This window comes from Chenopodium album, chromosome 11 (genome assembly GCF_948465745.1).
Source record: "Chenopodium album chromosome 11, dcCheAlbu1.1, whole genome shotgun sequence".
Lineage (NCBI taxonomy): Eukaryota > Viridiplantae > Streptophyta > Magnoliopsida > Caryophyllales > Amaranthaceae > Chenopodium > Chenopodium album.
Window position 1 is genome coordinate 20,545,948 of NC_137844.1, and position 22,003 is coordinate 20,567,950.

At 34.7% G+C, this 22,003-nt stretch overlaps 2 protein-coding genes across 2 annotated transcripts; both read right to left on the reverse strand.

Moving 5' to 3' along the window:
* Window positions 1-11,354: 11,354 nt before the first annotated feature.
* LOC145566431 (uncharacterized) lies at window positions 11,355-13,483 on the reverse strand. Its single transcript, XM_081625854.1, has 4 exons — window positions 13,024-13,483; window positions 12,753-12,902; window positions 12,146-12,382; window positions 11,355-11,812 (listed from the first exon to the last, which is right to left on the reverse strand). Exons 1-4 carry the CDS (start codon window positions 13,481-13,483, stop codon window positions 11,355-11,357), a joined length of 1,305 nt encoding a protein of 434 aa, XP_081481980.1.
* A 7,282-nt stretch (window positions 13,484-20,765) lies between these two features.
* Window positions 20,766-21,735, reverse strand: LOC145566432 (uncharacterized). Its single transcript, XM_081625855.1, has 2 exons — window positions 21,150-21,735; window positions 20,766-21,079 (listed from the first exon to the last, which is right to left on the reverse strand). Exons 1-2 carry the CDS (start codon window positions 21,733-21,735, stop codon window positions 20,766-20,768), a joined length of 900 nt encoding a protein of 299 aa, XP_081481981.1.
* Between the last annotated feature and the right edge of the window lie 268 nt (window positions 21,736-22,003).

Here is a 22,003-nt window from a genome sequence, read left to right on the forward strand (position 1 = left end):
TCCCTCTGTTACATTTTGATATTCTTGAAATGATTGTGCATAGTTGTAAACGCGTTTTTAAATTTATTAGGGTAGTGTTGCACGCGGAAAGGCTAGCTCTTGCGGAGAAGTTATATTGGCTTGTATTTACACCTTTGGTTTGGGTGGTAGTTTTAATACGTACTATTTGGTTTATGTATCTATGTGGTGGTTTTGTAGTGAAATTTTTATCATGGAGGCGGATGCACCATGCTCCGTGCATTCGGATTTCTTTAAAAAAGGCGAAATGAACATATAGTTGTTCAGTAAAGAACATATAGCTGTTTTGTAAAGAACATATCATTATTTAATAAAGAACATCACATATGGTTGTTTTGAACATATATTTGTTTTGTAAAGAACATATAACTATTTTGTAAAAAAAAAAACATCCACTTTTATGTTCTTTGTATATATTTAAAGAACATCTGTAATATTAATAAAGAACATGATAATATAATATAATGAATATTATTTGTATTCAAAAAAAAAAAGAAAAAAAAACAGAAAGAACATAATACAGAGTAGTATTTTTTAAAGAACATCTAGCTTTTCAATCTTGAAATGAATTATTTGTTCCATAATTGAAGACTTTTAGTAATTATTTCCCACTCTCAATAGAAATTTATATATTTCTTCATGTTTAATTTCACTTGTTTGAATTTTTTAGAGAGAGGAATAAAAATCTTAGAGAGAGAATTAGAAAATTTTTAGAGAAAAAGAAATTCTTCTGATAGAAGACAATGGTTGTGCATTTAGATCGAGTTTTGTGGTGCTTTTGATCATTGTTTGTTAATGGAGTGATTTTTAATGAAGGTGAATATGTGGATTTGTTAATCAAAGATTGAAGGTAATTTTGAATGAAGTCTTGTATTTATTTTTCTTTAATTGTGTTACTTTAGATTTGTATTAGAATATTTTGTAATCATAAAATTCATTGTTTATTTTCCTTTTTTAAATTTGATGAATTTGGATAAATGTTAAATTTGAGAATAATGTGACAAAGGTTGAAGATGATCTGATGTTCTTTATAAGATAGTGTTATGTTCATTTCTTTAATCTTTACAATTCTATAACATGTTCTTTTCACTTTAACTAAATGTTCTTTTCATTTTAGCTAAATGTTCTTCACATCTCTATACAATGTTCTTTCCGCTTTTTTTTGGGAACGGATGTACCATGCGCATGGTACATCCGCCTCCATGAACCACTAATTAGTTTTGTAGAAGGGATTGAAAGCAACCAAAATCTTTTACGATCATTACTTTTTAAAAACCCCTAAAGTTTGATAATATTATTCCAAAATTATTATCAAACAATATTTAATTGATTTGTGTCTCTTCATATTTTAAGAGGCAATTGTTAGTATAATATTTCTAGCATGGTGTTTTTCATATTTTTTGTGAGCTTAGGTCACACGGAGTAATAATATGTGAAAAGTTGCAGCTACAAACTTAACACTTAATGATGTAAGTTCCTTAATGTGCTGCTATCGAAACCGATCCGGAAAATATCCGATTTAGATTTGGACTCGCTTGGACATAACAATTTAGTATGATTTAATTTTAAAAATTTACCTGACCCGACTCGACCACATCAAACCCGATTCGATCATCCGAATTTACACCCCTAATCTACTCCTCCGTTTTTAAATACTTGCTCCACTTTCCTTTTTCGGCCGTTTTAAAATACTTGCTCCATTTTTTTATTTGGAAATCTTTTACAATTTTTTAATTCATTTTTCTCACCAAGTGGACCCTATATAAATTATATTTTATTAATTTCATATTCTCTCCCCTCCAATTCTCTCAACTACTTTAACTTTTTACAATTTTTTATTCTTCCTCCTACCCCACTACCTTCATATTTAATTACTTTATTTAATTTCTCCTAAAAGTCCGCGCATGAAAAAATAGAGCAAGTATTTAAAAATAAAGGGAGTAAATCTAATACTAAAACAATAACCACTTAGTTATAATTTTCCACTTAAATTCCTTCACTTTCCCTCCCTTAATTAATATCACTTTTTCTTTTTTCCTTGTCATAGATTTCCGTTGATTTTAGGATTTTTAAGTTATGTATACCTCTTGATTACATTTGCTCAAATATCACGTACTACTCCGCATATGAAGCTCATTCATAGTTCAATAATGTTGTTTATGTGCCATCAAACAAGTGTACATTTCAAAAGCTAATAAACCTTAATAATAGTTGCAGTTAATAGATGATAAGATTGTAAATAAGAAGAGGAACCATGAAGGATTTAAATAAACTCTCTCTTGATAATAAACAATCTCTTCGTACATACAATTTTATTTAAAATAATAATAATAATAATAATAATAATAATAATAATAATAATAATAATAATAATAATAATATACAAAGTAAAAAAGCCTTACAAGTTTTTTTTATTAAAAAAAGTCTTTTTTTTTTTTTTTTAATCATTTACCAATGTTGTTTCACAATGTCTGTTAGGTCACGTTTGGTTGAAATAATATATTTTCATATAAACTAATTTTTGCATATTTTTTTCCATTTCCCTACATTTGGTCTACTAATGGTAAAAAACAATTTGCTAATAGATAAAATTGCATCATGGTGGAAAATTTTCCTTTATATAATAAGGAAGCCACACTTTTCTCTATCATACATACCCTTTTTTTACTTTCCTCTGACGTGAGGTGGATTAGGTCGTTGTTGGGCTAATCCTCTTAGGTTAAACAAAATTTATAACCAAACCTACTCCTAGTACAGGGGCAAGTCTGAGTAGAACTACGAGGAATGAGGGGAAGATTGCTATAGCCTAAGGTCAAGCTATTTTGAAGAATAAGAATGAGTTGGAAGTATAACTAGGGTCTCAAACAACTAAACAATATAGAAATTCAATATCACAAGCACTAGGGATTTAGGATCCACACACACTCATGATAGAAATGCTAATTGAGGGGGAAATTGATCAACCAAACGTTGCAAGGGAAAATAGTCAATGCAATCAAGAGAATTCAAAAAGTTATCTCCTAGAAGTCAAACTAGGTTTCCTCTATGAATGACTAGCAAGAAGAATCACAAATTAAATTCAATCAATAAATGCAATCCCTAAATCAAGGGTTCATATCACTAGAGATCACAATGCAATCTAGCTTGAAAATGCAGGTTAGCTAATCCTTATCAATTCAATCACATGCACAATCCTATCAACTAATTTAATCAGAACAATCAATCAATCAAAATCAATCAATTAGCAATGATCCATCATTCATACAGGCTTCGCCATCTCCCTAGCACGGAATCTACTCACTAGGCATATTGAGATTGAAAAACAAAACAAAACTAATCATCAAAATCATCATCATCTTTGCAAACAAACTATTGAGAATTAAACCAATCAACAAACTTGAAATTGCTGCAATTAAACAAAATCAAATGCAAAATATTGAATTAAGAAGAAGAGTCTTACAAACTTTGATCAAATAAAAGGAATTGTGCTTGTATTCAAAGTAGAAGGAAATCAAATGTAAAAATAATCCAAATTCTCTCAAGTTTCTCTATCTAGAATCTAAGAATTAAATATTAACTCTAAAACTTCTCTCTCTAACTTCTAAAAACTCCCCTTCTAAAAATAGAAGGAAAACCTATTTATAGTATAACTAACTAAGGAGAAATAAAGTGGACGTCCAAAAGAAACCCGTACAAGTGCATTCTCTCTCTGGAATGCGCGACCGTGAAAATTGGGGTATGGAACAGGGGGCTCAGGTGGCGCGCCCGCGCAACTAGAGCAAAAGGGATCTCCTCTGTGCGTTCTTCAATGCAAGTGGTGCACTCCTCTTGATCAACATTGGGTATGGCAGTCCCGAAATGAGTTAACGGTGGTATGGTATCACGAGGGCGCAAGCATCAAGTCTTGGAGTAAGCCATTCCTTGCTTTGTGAGCTATATGAGAGCTTCCACCTTGCACTTTGAGCATCTTCCAAACTGAGGAATCACCATGAAGGGCCTTGGACTTCACCTTAGTCCTGAAAATAAAGAAAAGAAAACAAATAAAAGGGAAAAAACGATATAATACACGAAAATACAAGAAAAAGGTAGAAAAGACTAGAATGAGACCAACTAGAGGAAAAAATTCTAAAACTAAGGGAAAAAGCATAAAGAAAACTATTAAAGCAACTAAAATAATCCCAAATTAATGCCATTATAGTGCCATCATCAAACTCTCCCAAGCTAAATTTTCTCTCGTCCTCGATCGAGCAAAAACAAAAGCAAGTAGGAGAAAGATTTATTCAAATAAGAAAATGGAGAGAAAGGGGACACCAGAATATACACTAAGACTCACTAATGTAGGAATCACAGTTGTTTTTAGCCACAACAAGCCCTTAAAACCCCAAAGTCGCCAATGAGAACGAGCGAGGTCTCGTAAGGGTTTCCAAATAGATTAACCCATAACTCTTAAAGTAAAATGAGGCAAAGCATAAAAGGAAAAATCAAAATCAAAAAGAGAAAAAAGAACACAAAAGCTTTTGAAATGAACTTTTGCAAAAGATCAAATACAAATGAATATACAACTTCCCAGACAAATAGGGAATTCACGTTCCAAGATATCCGAGGTTAATTGAAACATGAAATATGTTAAGTATAGAGAACTAATAAGACACAATTCACCTTCATCCCAAACAATCTTACCGCGTTCTCCCTACTAGTTTCAAATCCACCTCTAGTGAGCATCTCAATGATTCCTCAAAGGAACCGAAAAAGAAGAGATTTTAGGGCTACTCGACATCTTGACTAGGCAAACCGCTCCATAGGCTTGACTCCCATCTTCCTCCACTGACTTGTGACTTAACCATAAGGGTTTAAAGGTCTTGGAAAGGGTTTTAACGTATGGGCAAAGAAGGTAAAGGTAGGCTAAAATTTGAAATTTGGTGGTATACCTAAATTGTAAAGCAAAAGGTGATCAATCCTCAACGCAAAATAAAGTAATCACCAAACAAAAACACCAACACCCCCAAGCTTATTCAAAGAAAAAATCACAAACATATTGTTGTATCCATCTTTTGACTAATTAAAATTAGAAGTCAAGTCGGTAATTTGACTAAAAAAGAAATTAGAGTCACTACTCTATTTTTGCCCGAATAGAGACGGTCTTTTTGTTTATGATCGTTTTCAAATAGAAAACGACATTGACTCCATTAGGTGAGACACTATATAAGTATGGTCTTAGGAAAATTAGAAATCTAGGTACATGGTATAAGTTAGGAAGATCGAACGTTTGGAACTCGTCTCTTCCTCAAGCTCTTACTAATACGTTGTTAATTGGTTATGGTTATTTACATACTTTTCCTTAAACTAATGCATAAAATACGAAAGTTTCCACATTGTCAATCACACTCAAAAATTTAAAATAAAAAGTGAAATAAACCTTACGATATATACTGGGTTTGAGCATTAAAGTTGCCCTACGTACCATTCATTGTGGGATTTGAATCCACTCCCGGATCAAAACCCTATGTAGTTCTTACGAACATCCATTTATACATGGTTAAAAATTTCATACGAGGTCTCAAGAAGGTTTACTTTTTTTTTGGGAGGGGTGGTCGATCCGTATAGGGTCAAGGCTGAGCAATCTTGCTTTCAGGATGGAGGTCAATTTATCAAGGTTGAGGAAGCCACTAGAATCAGCGACACCATAGGAGTTTCTTTGGAGAGAATGATTTTTGTTTATAAAATGCGTCTCAATTAACAACTTTATTTAGGGTTGACCAACTTCCAAAAAGAGATTGTATGGGCTTATTTGAGTGTGCTAAAAAGGGCATTTTATTTGGTATGAATCGAGAAGAATACGAAGGAAATGTATTTGGATTGTATGAAATTGACTTATACAAAATGGACATTCCATATGGCTTAAATCTAAATGATAGGTAGTGAATTGGAAACCTTAATCGTGTTAGATTACGTAAGCGATCTATCAGAGATAATAAAACTTTAAAAGTATAATTCTCTGTGACAAATAGATCATCTTGTAACCTGTCATGATTGAATATTCAATTTTACCCTCTTATTTAAATGTAAGCCATAAACCATGACTCAAAAGATTTATTTTATTAATAAAATGATACAAGCATGAAAAGCTATATTTTACTTAATTAAAAGTTAGTTGTCTCTTTATTAAGAAATGCATAAGGAAATTTTGCTCTTCTGAACGGTGATGGAATTAAAACTTAAACAAAAGTTCTTTAAAAAGTATAAGGCATTCTATTCCAAAATAAATAAATTATTTATAATGCTCCTTTCATATAGCCATAGGATATGAAGAAGACTAAGAAAAAGTTAGTCTTAAAGTGATACATATGTGTCTCTTTATTATATGAGATTAATGAGTAATTCATAGCTTTCTCAAATGACTTAATTTAAAATATTTTAAGAAAAAAATTACCAGATGTATATATAATAGGGTGACACAAATTATATAATAATGTTCATTCTTTTCTTCCTTAAAGTTCTCAAGGGTTTAAAGTTTCCCTAATCTTTCAGATGTCATAACTCATGTTATAACGGTCGGATTTGAGCATATGATAGGTCTTTGGAAAGTTCTACAAGTCTTCTATAACATATCCAAAATAGGGATTCATGCAACGGTTGAATTAAAAGATAATGAATTTTCTTTTAAATCACTCCTGTTTGGGACGTTCATGGGGAATTGGGTGATAATGGTCAAAGTACTTCGAAATTGGCATGATCCTTTTAATGGTATGTTAAGGACAAACATTTAGATGCTCTGTAGGAAATTCTCCCTTTTTAGAAGTGATTTGTTGTACCAAATAAAAAAGGTATTCTTGGTTGGGAAAAACAGCCTCAAAACAGTTTAATATTTTTAATACCTTGTTTTTTAAAAATCATAGAATATAGAGTATTCATCCCATGAGAACGTGTGGCCCTAATTTAGAGAGCTTAAGCAATCTAATTTCTAAGTAGTCAATTTTTATTTTATTATTAGAACAAGATATTGGTCGAAATTGGAAAATGGACAGACCTGTAGTAAGAAATATGTGGTGTTACTAAGCCTTAATGTCTGATATTTTATGGATTGGTTAAAATTTATTTTTAGAAAAGTCCAAATCTCATACACTCCTAAATACATAAGCTTACTGTGAAAATTTTATTTCATAATTTTATTATTAAAAATTATTTTTCTACATAATAAAAAATAAAGTGGTCGAGAATGGTATTTTGCTAGAATTCCATCATTCATTCATTATAGCTTCCTTATGCATTTTGTACAATTATCATTGCTTTCATTTCGTACTCTACATAATGATGATACATACAAGGGAAAAAAAAAATCAAACAAACCATGTATACTCACTCTCAAACTCGCTCGCGGTCGGTCAAATTCTATTTGGTTTCCAAATTAGGAAACCGGCACGTATAGTGCCCTAGGAGGTTATGGAACACACAAAAGTAGAAAAGTTAGTAAATGTATGTAAAAAATAATATGAAATCACAAATAAAAAAAAAAAAATATTACCTTGACTTTGGGTAGCTATCTTGAGGAATTAGTAAAAGTAGTGTCAAAATGATCGATTTAATTTGAGGCCAAGTCCTTCTACTATATTTTTTTTATATTTTTTTTTTACTAAAAATAAAAAATTTTCATTACTTTTTTTTTTTATATATCAAATTATAGTGCCGAGATAATTTAGACTTGTTTTATGAGTTTTCTTTTTTAGCAGTTCTCTTCGATTCCCCCCCCCCCCCCCCCCTTTTTGTGAAGAGTGGGTGGTATATATATAGGAGCAAATGGGAGCTAAAATACAAAATACAAAGAATATACTGCTTATACGAAATAAATACGTACGAATACAAGAGTTAGGTAGAAATTTTAACCAAATTCGTCTTAATGAGGTAGAGGACAAATAGAATTAGCCTACTACTTCATGCAAAACTTAATTACTAATTAGACTGAACAAATGACAAAATTATTAATGACTAAAAATAATTAAAAGTACTAATATAATTTTAATACAATTGTTTATTGGTACTACTTTCCTTTGAAGAGTGTACTTACTCTTCGTATTTCAAACTTACCATAGCAAAATAAGACTATTACAAAACCCGCTTATCAGAAAATAACAAGGAGAAAAATGTTGTTTGCCATTGATTGTGGACAGTCATATCACCTTACCGTTTGGGAAGAAACACAGCTCAGTGATACAACGTATTGTCATATCACACCATTTTCTGATTTTCGTTGCTAAATTACAACCATGGCTTACCATTTTCTTTTTCTGTAGGGATTTGACATATCAAATGAGTGGTAATGGTAGAGGAATCTTTGCTTGGAGCCACTCTTTCACTGTCAAACATTGTCGTCATTGCAATAACCAGGAAGAGAAATAGGATGCATACTTACACTTGTTATTTCTGAGTGTATGGAACAAAGAAAAGACGAGTCCTTGTATAGCTGTAATGGTGTTTTGGTGAGGATTTGAAAGGAAGGAAGAAGATGAAAAATGGAGTAGTAGTATTACGTTATTAACCAAGTGAAATTAGTGGAACTAAAACAAGTTATAATTAAGGAAGTTAAACAAAAATAAAAAAAATAAAATAAAAAAAATGCAAAGGGGGAGCCGTGACTTACTGCAATTACCAATTACCATGCATGCATTACATGCATGTTTTGTTTCTTAGTGATTGTCATTTTATTATTATTTTATTATTGTTACTTAAGCCGTGACTTTTACTCTTTGTTAGCACATTTTCATGCACATTTCAATGCATCTTATTAGTCATTGTTTCTTAGACATTTCATGCACACTTTTAAATTCTTTTTATTTTTATTTTTTATTATTATGTATCAAAAGGTGATTGAAAATATTAGAATAATAATAACAATAGGATACATGAAATCAGTAGTGCTAAACTTTACCCGGGGTTAGAAAGTGATACTATAGACACGGTCACGATTTTAAAATTGTGTAGATTAAAGGGTCAATATTTGATACTCTCGACCAGGATATGTTAAACGGAATAAATGTTACATACGTCAGTGGTAATAACATTGTTTTTATTTCATTTTTAAAAGATAACATCATTACTATTATTAGACTAGACGAGTACACGATTGGGATATGATAAAAATACGGATAAGATTTACTCCCTATAAAAGGGAGATTTCCCTGATCCGAAATCACCATCCACCCCCTTATCTACCCAAAAATACACCTCTTACCTTTTCATCTTCGGTTTTCATGGCTCCCGGCAACCAAAACTGTCAAGCTCCATCTCCATTCGACGAGCATTTTCGAGTGCTAAATTTATATTTAGCTTTGATTATGGCGTTAGTGGTGCTACTAATGGCATTAATGATTTTCATAATCATGAATAAATGACGACTTGAAGTTTCCAGCACGGAGTGTACAAGGTTCGAGTTGTGCTTCAAATTAAGCTCGTGTTTTGTTCGTAAATTAGGAGTACAAATTGTAAGGGTTTTGTATACTCCAAAATTATAAATAAACACTACTTGAATTTGTCTCTTATGTCTAATTATTGCGATTGTCGTTAGCAAAATTAAATTTGTTATTAGAATTATGAAATTACAAAAAATTTATTAGTTAATTGAAAGTAAAAAAAAAAAAAAAAAAAAAATTGGAAAATAGGGGATCAAAATTTGGTGTCTACACATATATACAAAAAGCGTAAGAATGCTTCCCCTCAAGCTTAAATGGAGCATTGTCCTCAATGCTCTAAACTAGGGAGATTACACCTACATCAAATTTTTTTTGTGCTTTTCATTTTTTCTTCTGTTTTTTTTTATTCTTTTTTCAAAGCATTTGCACTTGCATTTTTTTTTTCACTTATTGCATTGTCTTCGCCTCTTTTAACTATGGACGACTTTTTCAACTTACATTTGCCTTTATTCACACACTATATACAACACATGCTTGCTTAGCAAAAGAACCAAATATCCAATGGGTAACCTTCACTTGTGGCTGATGGAGAAGTTTAAGTTGGTGAAACCTTTGAACGAAATCAAGTACCATCCTGAGATTATCCTTAGTAGGGCTTGTTCACCCTTATATCATAAGGTAAAGAAAAGTAATGCTTGGAGCTTTACCCTTGAAGGTGAAATCCAATGGGTAACCTCTCATTTGGGGATCAAAGAAGTCATATATAGTACTGCTAACAAAAGGGGTGTAGTGTTTCCAAGTATCAACAAGATCACTTTTTATTATCCGTGGAGGTGTCTTCGACAGCTCCGGCAGCGACAAACCTTCCTAAAGGATCTTCCCACTGATGAATGTACTACTCATTGAATAGATACCAACATGTTAAGGGATCTGTTCAAAGTTTGGGAACGGGTTAAGAAAATTCCATTTCTCCCAGTCTTAAGAGATCCGACTATTGATGTTTATTATGAAGGGTGGCTTCTCAAAGATGTGGGTTCTTTTAAAAGGCCAAAGATAGAGGATGAACCCTCGATCAGCAATTCAAAGAGGATTAAGGAAGAGAAGTGATAAAGTTAAGAACGAAAAGATTCAAATGCCCCTTGAACTCCTGCACTTGAACTTTTCACGTAATAAGTCTAGGGTTTCCTTAGCACTATGGGAATTTGAAGCATCGAATTAGGATCGAATGTCATCTTATGTAACAATGTGTTTTTAAGGTTGGAATTTCTCATTGGAATGAAGTTTTTCTTTAAAAGTCAACTCAATTGTTGCTCTAAACTTTGACATTGTTACTTGAAATTTAAAGTTTATGATCATGAGATCATGATTTAGAATATTTCATTTTATGAGCCCAATCATGTATTTTAACCGTAAATAGAGGTCCAAAGTATAGACAATGACATTAAAGCCTAAATATACAATCGATAAATCTAATAGAGATGGGATTATAAAAATTGTAATTCGTATGCAACCCTTTGATCGAATGTCATACATTGATGAGTAATTTCCCCGTTTTATTGACCAGAGCACATATGAAGATTTTTTTATTTTTTTATTTTTTTATTTTATTTATTTATTTATTTTTTTTACTAGGGTATGGATACTAAGCGTAATACTTTTTTGAGGTGATCAAGATTGGTGAAATGGAGGAAACTATCACCATTCATATCGACTAACTTTACTACCCCAACAGGAGTGATATGTTTGACTAAGAACGGTCCAGACCAATTTGGTTTAAATTTGCCCCGAGGATCATGAAGAGGAGCTCGGTTCTCTTTTAGCACCAGATCACCCTCCTGAATGTCTCTATTTCGAACTTTTTTGTTGAAGGCTCGAGCAATGCGTCGTTGGTAAATTGGGTATTGTGAAGAGCCTGTAACCTTCATTCATTTGCTAAGGCGAGTTCATCATTCCAAACTTTGAACCATTGATCTTCAGATATTTACTTTCATTCATAACCCGTAACGATTGAATTTCGATTTCTATGGGAAGGATGGGTTCCATTCCATACACCAAGGAGTAAGGAGTCATTCCTGTTGGGGTCCGAATGGAGATTCTATACCCCCAAAGTGCATATGGCAACTTGTCAGGCCATCCCCTTGTCTTTTCAGTCATTTTTGCTATTATTGTCCGAATGGTCTTATTGGCTGCCTCAACTGCTCCATTGGTTTGAGGGCGATAAGGAGAAGATTGATGATGTCTAACTTTATACTTTTCACGAGTTTCTTTCAATTGCGCCTCGAATTGCGACCCATTGTCCAAAATAATTTCAAAAGGTACTCCATAGCGACAAACAATGTTATTTATCACGAATTTTGAAACTTGCTTTGCGCCTAATTTGGAAAATGATGCTGCTTCAATCCATTTAGAAAAATAATCAATTGCTACCAAAATGTATTAATGCTCGTTTGAAGCTTTTGGATGAATTTGTCCAATGATATCGATACCCCAACTTGAAAATAGCCACGATGAAGTGAGATTATGTAGTGAGACGGGTGGCATATGGTTGAGATTCGTAAAGATTTGACACTTCTTACAAGTCCTTACAAAATGAATGCAATTTGTCTCTAAGGTGGTCCAATAATACCCGACTCGCAAAATCTTACGAGTCAGCATTCGTCCATTCATATGTGGTCCGCATTCTCCTCCATGGATTTCTCCCATGACCTTTCAGACTTGCTCACCATGGATACACAGTTGCAAGGTTCCGTCAAAACCTTTATGATACAATTGATCTTTTAATATCACAAAGTGAGCGGCTAACCTTCGGATTGCAAGTTGATCTTTTTTATGAATCCCTTCGGGATATTCCCGAGTGGCCAAGAAATTTTTAATATCGCTATACCAAGCATCCTCTTCGTCTTGTATAGTTAATGATGCGATCATTTCTTCATCCAAGATCATTGGGGAACTTTTTTCTTCTACAATTACAGACCAAACTTTAACGTTATCTTCCCAGGTTAAATTCACTGCCAGATTTGCTAGCGCATTAGTGAAACTATTTTTTTCTCGAGGGAGATGTTTGAAATCGATTTCCTCAAAGCAGGGGATAAATTATTGGAGATGGTCAGTATACATTTGCAACCTTTCATCTCGAACCCTCCACACTCCAATTGTCTGAGATATAATGAGGTTTGAATCACTGTACACTATAAGATTTCTTGCCCTTGCTGCTAAGGCTAACTTTCCACCGTAGATGCAAGCTTTATACTCAGCGGTGTTATTGGTTATTGGAAAACTAAGTTTTATTGAAAATGGAATGAATTCCATGAGGATCAATAAGTAACACACTTGCACCATTCCCCCTTCTATTAGATGCTCCATCAAAGTACATCTTCCATTGTGATGTATTGATATTTAATAAATGTTCATCCGGAAAGTCATTATCGAATTCATCTCCTAATATAGGCCCATCAGCTAACGCTTCAGATATGGCTCTCCCTTTAACAGATTTTTGTTGCGTAGATTAGAGCGATGCATGCCCTTTCTAAGGGAGTATATCTAGTCTCATATTCTAAGAAATTTTTGCTTAGATAATAAATAGCAATTTATTTCTTAGTACCTTCCTGATATTGAGCCAACAATCCACCCATGGAAGTTTCTGTCACTGTAAGGTACAAGAGCAAAGGTTCCCCAGGCTTGGGTGGCATCAAAACTGGAGGATTAGAAAGATAATTTTTCATTGAATCAAATGAAGCTTGACACTCATCATTCCACTTTTTTGGCACATTTTTTCGAAGAAGTTTGAAGATTGGTTCACATCTAGTTGTAAGTTGTGATATGAACCTGCTGATGTATTGAATTCTTCCCAAAAAACCTCTTATTTCTTTTTCACTCTTTGGAGGAAGCAATTCCTTAATGGCCTTGACCTTATCAGAATCAACTTTGATTCCTTCTTGACTCACGATAAATCCTAGAAGTTTTCCGGAAGTTACTCCAAACACACATTTCTGGGGGTTTAATCTTAAGTTGTATTTCCGAATTCTGTCGAAGAAAGACTTCAATGCCGATATATGTTCCATATGGTCATGGCTTTTTAACAATCATATCATCTACATACACTTCAACAGTGTCATGAATGAGGTCGTGTAGGATGGTTGTTGCAGCATGTTGATAAGTAGCACCAGCATTTTTTAGTCCGAAGGGCATCGCTTGGTAGCAAAATGTCCCCCATGGGATAATAAATGATGTTTTTGGTGTATCTTCCATCGCCATCAGTATTTGATTATAGCCTGAAAAACCATCCATGAATGAGAACATTGCATGTCCCGCAGTATTATCCACCAAGACATCTATGTGATGCAGTGGGAAATAATCTTTTGTTGCTGCTGCATTTAAATCTCTGAAGTCTATGCATACTTGAACCTTTCCTTCCTTTTTGGGAACTATCACCACATTAGCCAACCATTCGGGGTATTTAATTGGTCGAATGAATTTTACATCAAGCTGCTTTTGGATCTCCTCTTTGACCTTAAGACTGACTTCTGGCTTCATTCTTCGCAACTTTTGTTGTTTTGGCTTGCTGTTAGGATAGAGAGGAATATGATGTTCAGCTATGTTATAGTCCACACCTGGCATATCGACATATGACCATGCAAACACATCTACATAGTCTTTAAGTAATGAAATGAATGCAACTTGTTCTTCAGGGGAGAGGGAAGATCCTAATTTAACCTCTCTAATGTCACCTTCTATGCCTATATCTATGACTATGGACTCTTCTATAGGTGTCATGCATGATTTAGGCTCATTGAAAGATTCATTGTCAGATAACTCATGATAATCAACATTAATTTCTTGCATACAAACATGTTTAGATTCTACAAGAGCTTCGATGTCTTTGTGATCAGAAAAGTCAGGTTGTGTGTGGAGGGAAAATTGGCTGGATGAAGAACTATATGTTTCATAACCATCTGAGTGCGAGAAATGAATCTCATTTGTTTTTGAAAAAAGTTTAAGGGAAGGGTCTTTTAGGTAGGGTTGGTTTTGAGTCTTTTCAGTTTTCATTTGGAGTTGAACATCACCCCCAACTAGTACTATGAGTGATAATGGATCTATGTCTTCAATATCTCCAAATTTTGTAGAAAATAAATTTCTCAGAACACCATGCTGCAAGTACTCTATCCAATCAATGTATTCCTTTTGTTTAGGCTTTTCGTAAAACCACTTTTCTACCACATTCTCGTCTCTAGCCTCAGCGAAGAAGATTTCCAGTCCAGGGAGTATTTTTTGTGAGGCAAAGTCATACCACGGTTTAGGGAATTCATGGTATGGCTCGGTATCATTTTGCAAAACAAACTGTCCATTGAGTGTTAGAGATGATCTTCTGTGAACATGAAAGTCGTGGCTAGGATCATAACCTAAACCATGGCGATTCTTCTTGTCAATGATGGGGATGGGGTCCCTCTTTCCTTCACTGTTTCGACCTAAACCTTGACCAGGTATGTAACCCATTTTCATCATTAATTGTAGACCCTTAGTAAGTGGCTGGGATATCAAATCTTGGTTTTTTAGGATGGGATTTTCTGGTCGGCTTGAAAGGTTGGTTTCTTGAGAGTGATTGGTCATATTTGTAAAGAGAAGGCTTCCAAATCAGACGTCTGTTTATCCTGGGTGGTAACCTATACAAGGGGTATTAAAGTCAACCAAAGTTCGAATGAAAAGATATGTATGAATCATGCAAATTCGTATGCCCAATAAGATTTTTTTTTTTTTTTTTTTTTTTTTTTTTTTTTTTTTTTTTTTAAAGGAAACTTAGAAAAAAAGTGCATATATATGAATTTTTTGTTTGGAAAAAAGTAAATGATGTTTTGATAAAAAAAAGAAAAGAAAAAGTCAGTAAGGACTGTTGATTAAGGTGTTAGATTAGGGGTTTCTTTACATACAAGGTACCCAAGATGTTAGAACTCGCTCATTGTTTGACATTCAGTCATGTTACAGAAACCATTTGGGTATACAAGCACGGAAATTTAGTAATTAATAAAGGAAGTGATATGAGTTAACAAAAGATTTTATAGGTGTTCATCTCTCATGTTATACCAATTTTGAAAAAGAAAGTAAAGGACAAATGGGCCTGTATCCCTTTAATAATTTTCTTCGGCGGATGCTAAGAAATTCAACAATTTTCTTACGCGCTCGCATATCTCCTTGTCTCTTGTACGAGTCCAAATTCTGCATAATCTCAATTTTGTTTGCGATACACATATAAAGTGGAAGGTTGGTTTTGAGTTTAAGCAGCTGAACTTATGCCTGAGTTGCCTACTTACCCCCAATGGCGTGGTGAGAAAAGAGAGTAATATGAAGGATATGGTAATCATAGGATCTTTAGTGTTATAGTGTGCCATGAGGGATCAAGCTGGACGTAGTTCTTAGGGTAGTAAGAGAAGGCATTTTTGTGGATTTTTTTTTTATTTTTTTTGTGGTTTTTTCTATTTTTTGGTTTTTTTTGTGATTTTTTATTTTTTATTTTTTTTATGGGTTTTCTATTTTTGTATACAGAAGTTATGTTTAAACGAGGTTGGCTAAAAAGAGGTTGGCTAAAAAGGAACAAAAATGTGGATCATGATTTCTTTTCCTTTTTTTTTTAATGTCCTAAACCTTCGCTAGGTTCTTCACCATAACCATCCTGCTTCATTTTATACAACCATCTAGCCCATGCTTTACATACTTAAGTACATGCTTTCTTGGTTTCGTTGTCGATCTGTCTCAGAAAGATATGTGGCTCCATGATTGATTAAATAGAAGCAACTTTCATTGCGGGTGTATCTTCTCCATCGGCAGTTACGGCAAATTCATCACCACTCATCCAAAAAAGCTCTTTGTCACCAAGTGATCTACCAGATTGTGGTGCAGGAGATAATTGTTCATTCACAGTCATACGTCCCATTTCTTCACTTAGAGGATCATATGTCATAAGACTCGTAGGGTCTTCAATATCATTAGAAGTTGATATGACATTAATGGATATTGACCTTTTACGACTCAAATGTGATATCTTGGTAATATGTTTGATGCGCAAGCGAAGAGCGTGACATCCGTCGGTGTCGTGACCGTCAAGTTGATGGTAATGACAATATTTATGGAGGTCTACTCCAATAGGGCTGGCTCCAGGTCGTCTAGGAAGTGGTTTGATAACGTCTTCATCAAGTAATCCTCGAAAGATTGCAGATTGAGATGACCATTGTTGCGATGAAAAACATCGCACAAGATTGTGTCCAGACCTAGGCTTTGTGTGGATTGGGTCGATTATCCTACGATCAATGAGGTCTTGGATAGAGCATCGAAGATCATAAGATGAATCAGTTGTGTGACCAAATTGACTGCAATAACTACAATATCTCTCCATATTTACTTCAGGCGGCGGGATTGCACACACGTATCCCTTTGTTCTTATAAGGCCTTGCCTGTGTAAACGATGATACACCGCACTTAGAGGCTCATCAATTTCTGTAAATGGTCTTCTTGTAGATGTTTTGACACATGGATTGACCCTTGGCCTATGGTTTAGTAATTTATACGTGTCGATGTCGAACCCATGTTGTTCCATATGCCCAAGAATGTTGTATCTCATTGTAACTAGAGCTGCTCATTTGCGGGTTTGGGCCGGACACGGGCCGGGCCAAACCCTATAATTTTGTCCAACGGGCTTAATGTGGAAGTCCAAGCCCTTTTAAACGGGCTTAATATGCTGCCCACACCCGTCTATTTACCGGGTCGGGCTTGCTCGCGGGTTAACGGGCCTAATATTAACCTTCATTATTTTTCAACTGATTGGTGGATTGTTTTCTTAAAAATTTGTAACTTATGATTGTTATGGTTTAAAACCTTAACTAATAAGAGTATGAACCTTAAAATAGATAATGCAATAATGCATTAAGCAAAATATTAACAGGGCATGTTATAAATTTAATTTTTACAAAATAGTATATATTAATTACACAAAATTAAAACAGGCTTAATAGTCCAACTTTGCAAGCAGTTAGCGTATGCCATTTGCTCATTCTTCTCTCCAGCTTACTAGTTTAATCCAAAATCCAATGTAGACCCCTGTCCACTATCAAAACAAAAATTAAAATTAAATTAGTTAGTTAGAAGATAATAAGAAATAAATAATAAGTAAAAAAAGCATTATTAAATGTGTAGACACACTTAATTAAATAATTTTATTCAATAGTAGTTTAATCCTCGTCTTTGGATTCATAGTCATCTTCATCTTCTTCTTTTTCCCCAAGAGCTCCCCATAACTAAAAAAGCTGAATTCCCATAACTAAAAAAGAATTAAATATTACACATACAATTATACTCAATAGCACAATAATATAATTTGCACAAGAAATCAATAGGAACAAGTTGAAACTAAATTATATAGTTTTACTAAACAAAATTAACAAAGTTATATATTAATTAATTGATTACAAGACTTACAACCCCATTAAATACTAGGGGACTATTAAGAGCCATAATATGAACCTTAAAAGTTGAATCGGTTGTCGAATTGGAGTAAAAACAAATAAATTCACATGCTATTATCTAATTTAGTTCACATTAGTAAAGAAAAAAGTTAATAATAGAAAATTAGACAATTATTCAACCAAATTACCTAATACTAGATAATTAGAATTACCTCACTATTCACGTCGTAGATCTTGTGCTTTGAAAGATGATGCCTTTGACTATGATTAGTATGATATGAAGATTATGAATTATGAAATAAAGAGAGATGAAAATGTAGATTGTAGATCTAGGGGTTTTTTTTTTGTTTATGTTGTGGAGAGAGAGAGAGAGTAAATGGCAGTCAAAGAGACAAAGACTCTTCTAGATAAGTACTTGTACAATTGTACCGACTGTATTTTTTTAAAAAAATATTCAGACTTTTTTTAAAAAAAACAACGCTGATTTAATTTGCTAACGGGCTGACGGGCCGGCCCGAAATTTAAATACCATTGTCCATGCCCGCCCATTTTCACAAACGGGTCGGGCCTGGCCCGTCCATTAATTTATTGATTTTTAAAAAGGTGTCCAGGCCCGAATTTTAACGGGTCGGACGGGCCGGGCCTATCGGGTTGGACTGCCCATGAACAGCTCTAATTATAACCATTTGACGGTAATAGAAATCATTAAGGTTCTTAAGCATGATGAGCATAAACTCTTTATCTGTGATAGGATTTCGGAGCTTGGATTGTACAACAGAACATCTAGAGCAGAAGTGAGAGAATGTTTCTTGATTTGTCTGTAGTGTTGAGATTAAGACCAATTTCTGAGGGTCCGTTTGCCTAAACTTATAAGCCCAATTAACAAAAGCTTGTGTTATCTCCTTCCAAGTTGCTTCACCAATGCGTTCAAGACTGTAATACCAGGATAACGCTGCACCTTCTAAGCTACGATCAAACAATGTAGGGAGGTGTTCTTCTGGAACATCCAAAGGGACAAGGACATTGACGAACTTACAGAGATGGATCACTGGGTCGCCTGTACCATCAAATTTTTCTAACTTTGGTAGATCTTGATATCTTGGTTCATGCTTATAGCCTGGAAACAAAATTAATTTTCCTGGGAAAATTTCCACTTTAAAGATTTTAATGTCAAAATCTAAATCAAAGTCGTTGCGTGCGTCACTGCTATTCGTACGACTATTGCTGCTAGTCCATGACTCTCCTTCTCGTTTTTGTTGTTCATTGTTAATCCTATCCTCTAGGGTTCTAGGTTCTTCTTCCTTTTCTTGATACAGAGGTTCATCGCCTTCTTCTGGGATCTCAATTGGGTCCTCTAGTTCTTCATTGTTGTCCTCATCAGATACTTCTATCCACCCACCACTTTGAATGCAAAGACATTAAAACCATCCAAGCGACTCCCTTCTTCTTCATCTAAGTGTAGCACAGATTTCCCGATAGGTGAGATGTTCATGATATCTGGATCTCCGGGGATGGTTACTACTCTGTGATCGATCATTAATTTCACTTTTTGATGTAACGTTGAGGCTGCAGCCTTGTTTTCATGTAACCAAGGTCTTCCTAGTAAGAAGTTAAAGCATGCTTTGATGTCAATCACTGTGAAGTCCACTTTTCTAGCCATTGGGCCATATTTAATAAGTAATTCGATGGAACCCAAAACTTCCCTGGTGGCGTTGTCATAGGCTCGAACCACTTGGCTTGATGGTGCCAAACCATCTTTTGAATGACCAAGCTTAGTAAGCACTCGATAGGGACATGCATTGATTGCAGATCTGTTATCTACAAGAACTCTGGGTATCGTCCATCCATTGCATCAGATAATGATGTGTAATGAATTATTATGGTTTGAAACTTCAGGGAGATCTTTGTCCGTGAACATGAGGGTACGGTCTACACCATGAATAAGGCCTACCATCTGATCTGGAGTAATGGACAGATTAACCGAAGCTTCATTCAAATGCTTAAGGATTGCGCTTCGATGAGGTTGCGAGTGCATAAGCAACTTCCATATAGACACATTAGCATTGACCTCCTTCATTCGCTTGATAGCATCATCTTCCATGTTGACTTCATCTACCATTAGTTCTTTCCCTTTTTCTTCTCTTCGTAAAGCATCTAATGGATTATCTTCTTCAAGGTAAGAGGGCTTGAAGTGTTGACCTGCTCGAGTTTAATGAGTTACTTCCACTACTTCATCATCACTAAGGTCATCAAGGCATATGGGGTGCCTATAGTTGTTTGGAGTGGAGAAATAAGCTCCAGTGTTTCTTTCAACAATAGCCATTGCAGATGCAGCATCTTCATCCTCCTCACGGTCCAATATAAAGTATGCATTGTCGTAATCTATAGTCCCACAAATCTCAACAAAAGGATCCTCGCGGAGGCTACAGTCGTGACTCCTTATCTTGATGATTCCATGGGAAGAAAGTTCATTATCTAGACACTTGCCTATTTTAGTCACTGGTGCTTTACATTCACAGGATTCATTTCTGGTGATCAATTGGGTTGGGTCAAGATCATTTATGTAGGTGGAGATGGCATTTATGGAGGTAGGGGGTTTGTGATTTGGAAGGGGGTTATTTGTGATGCTAGGTTGTGTGTTATTTGGTTTGTTAGCTAAGGTTCCAACAGAGAGCCTTCCACCATCTATCAAGTCTTGTAGTTGATGCTTGAATGCCGTACAACTTTCAATGTCGTGTCCGGCTCCTTGGTGAAATTCACAATGTTTGTTTGGGTTGTAGGTTGGTGGTGGGTTCCTTGGTGGAGGTCTTGGGTTCAAGGGTTGGATAAGATTAGCCTTTTTAAGTTTGGAGAATGCCTGGGCATATGTCATATTTAAAGGAGTGATTTCTCTTTAGGGTCGAAGTTGAAATGCTGAGGTTGCCCCAATGTTGTATATCATGTTTGTAGGCTTTGAAGCAGATGCATCATTATTGGTGACTTTCTTATTAGCCCCGAACCTTGAATTATATGAGTTGCCATTGTTAAAGTCTTCTTTCTTGATCTCTCCCTTCTTTATGGCATCTTCAACCAATGACCCAGTCGAGATAAGAGCTTTAAACGATGGGAAGTATTGATATGCCATCTGTTTTTGATATACATGAAGGAGATTTTTCACAGTCATCTGCAATTGCTCTTCTTCATTTGGTATATTTATCATTTCTCCATCTAGTAATGAAGGAAGAAAAAGTTTCATTAAGATTCTGTGCAGTTGTCTCCAAATCTCTTCTCGTGATACCAATTTCTTCATTGTATTTATATTGGTTGGAAAACTCTCTCACTATGTCAGTCCAAGTGGATTTCTTCAAATTTTCCAGATTCAAAAACCAATATGAAGCAGCTCCATCAAGATATTGTTGAAATAACTTAGCCATCAATGGTTCATCTATACCCCAAGGGCTCATGACGCCAACATAGAGTTTTAAGAAGTTGGTAGGACTTCCTATTCCGTCAAAGTGTGAAAGAACAGGCATTTTAAAACCATACGGGAGGCACGCTTTGGGAAAGAGGGTTAGCCCATGGATGTCCATCCATGGTTCGGCCTGAGTGATACCTTTCAAAACTTCTTTCATCTTGGTCATTTCCTCTTCAATCTTGGTGGGAATTTCCCTGTCATTGTTTCCAACTTCTAGTGGGAATGGTGAGGCTACCTCCGATTCTGGTGCATTAGGATGCATCTGGGTGTTTTTTTTTATGAAATTCACCACAATTTTCTCTACAGTATCTTGTCGTTCGATTATGGCTTGCATCATCCCCTTAAGTTCCATGAAAGGATCTAAGCTGAAGCTCGAATTTTGTTGCTCATTGTTTGAAGTTCCAGCCATGCTACTACAGCTAGGAGAGGAGAATATGACTGATATCGGGCAAGGGGAGAACTCTGCAGAAAGGGACTTCTACAATTAAAAGGGGCTTGGCGTACAAATCTAGATCCAGCACGGGTCCATATAGAACTCCTGTGAAAAGGAAATGATGTAATAATGTGATAAGAGAAAAAGGAAAAATGTTAGTGTTCATGATTATAAAAAATAAACACAAAAGAAATACGTCTTATGGATATTTAAACAGAGAGATGAACACCTAAAATACCTATTA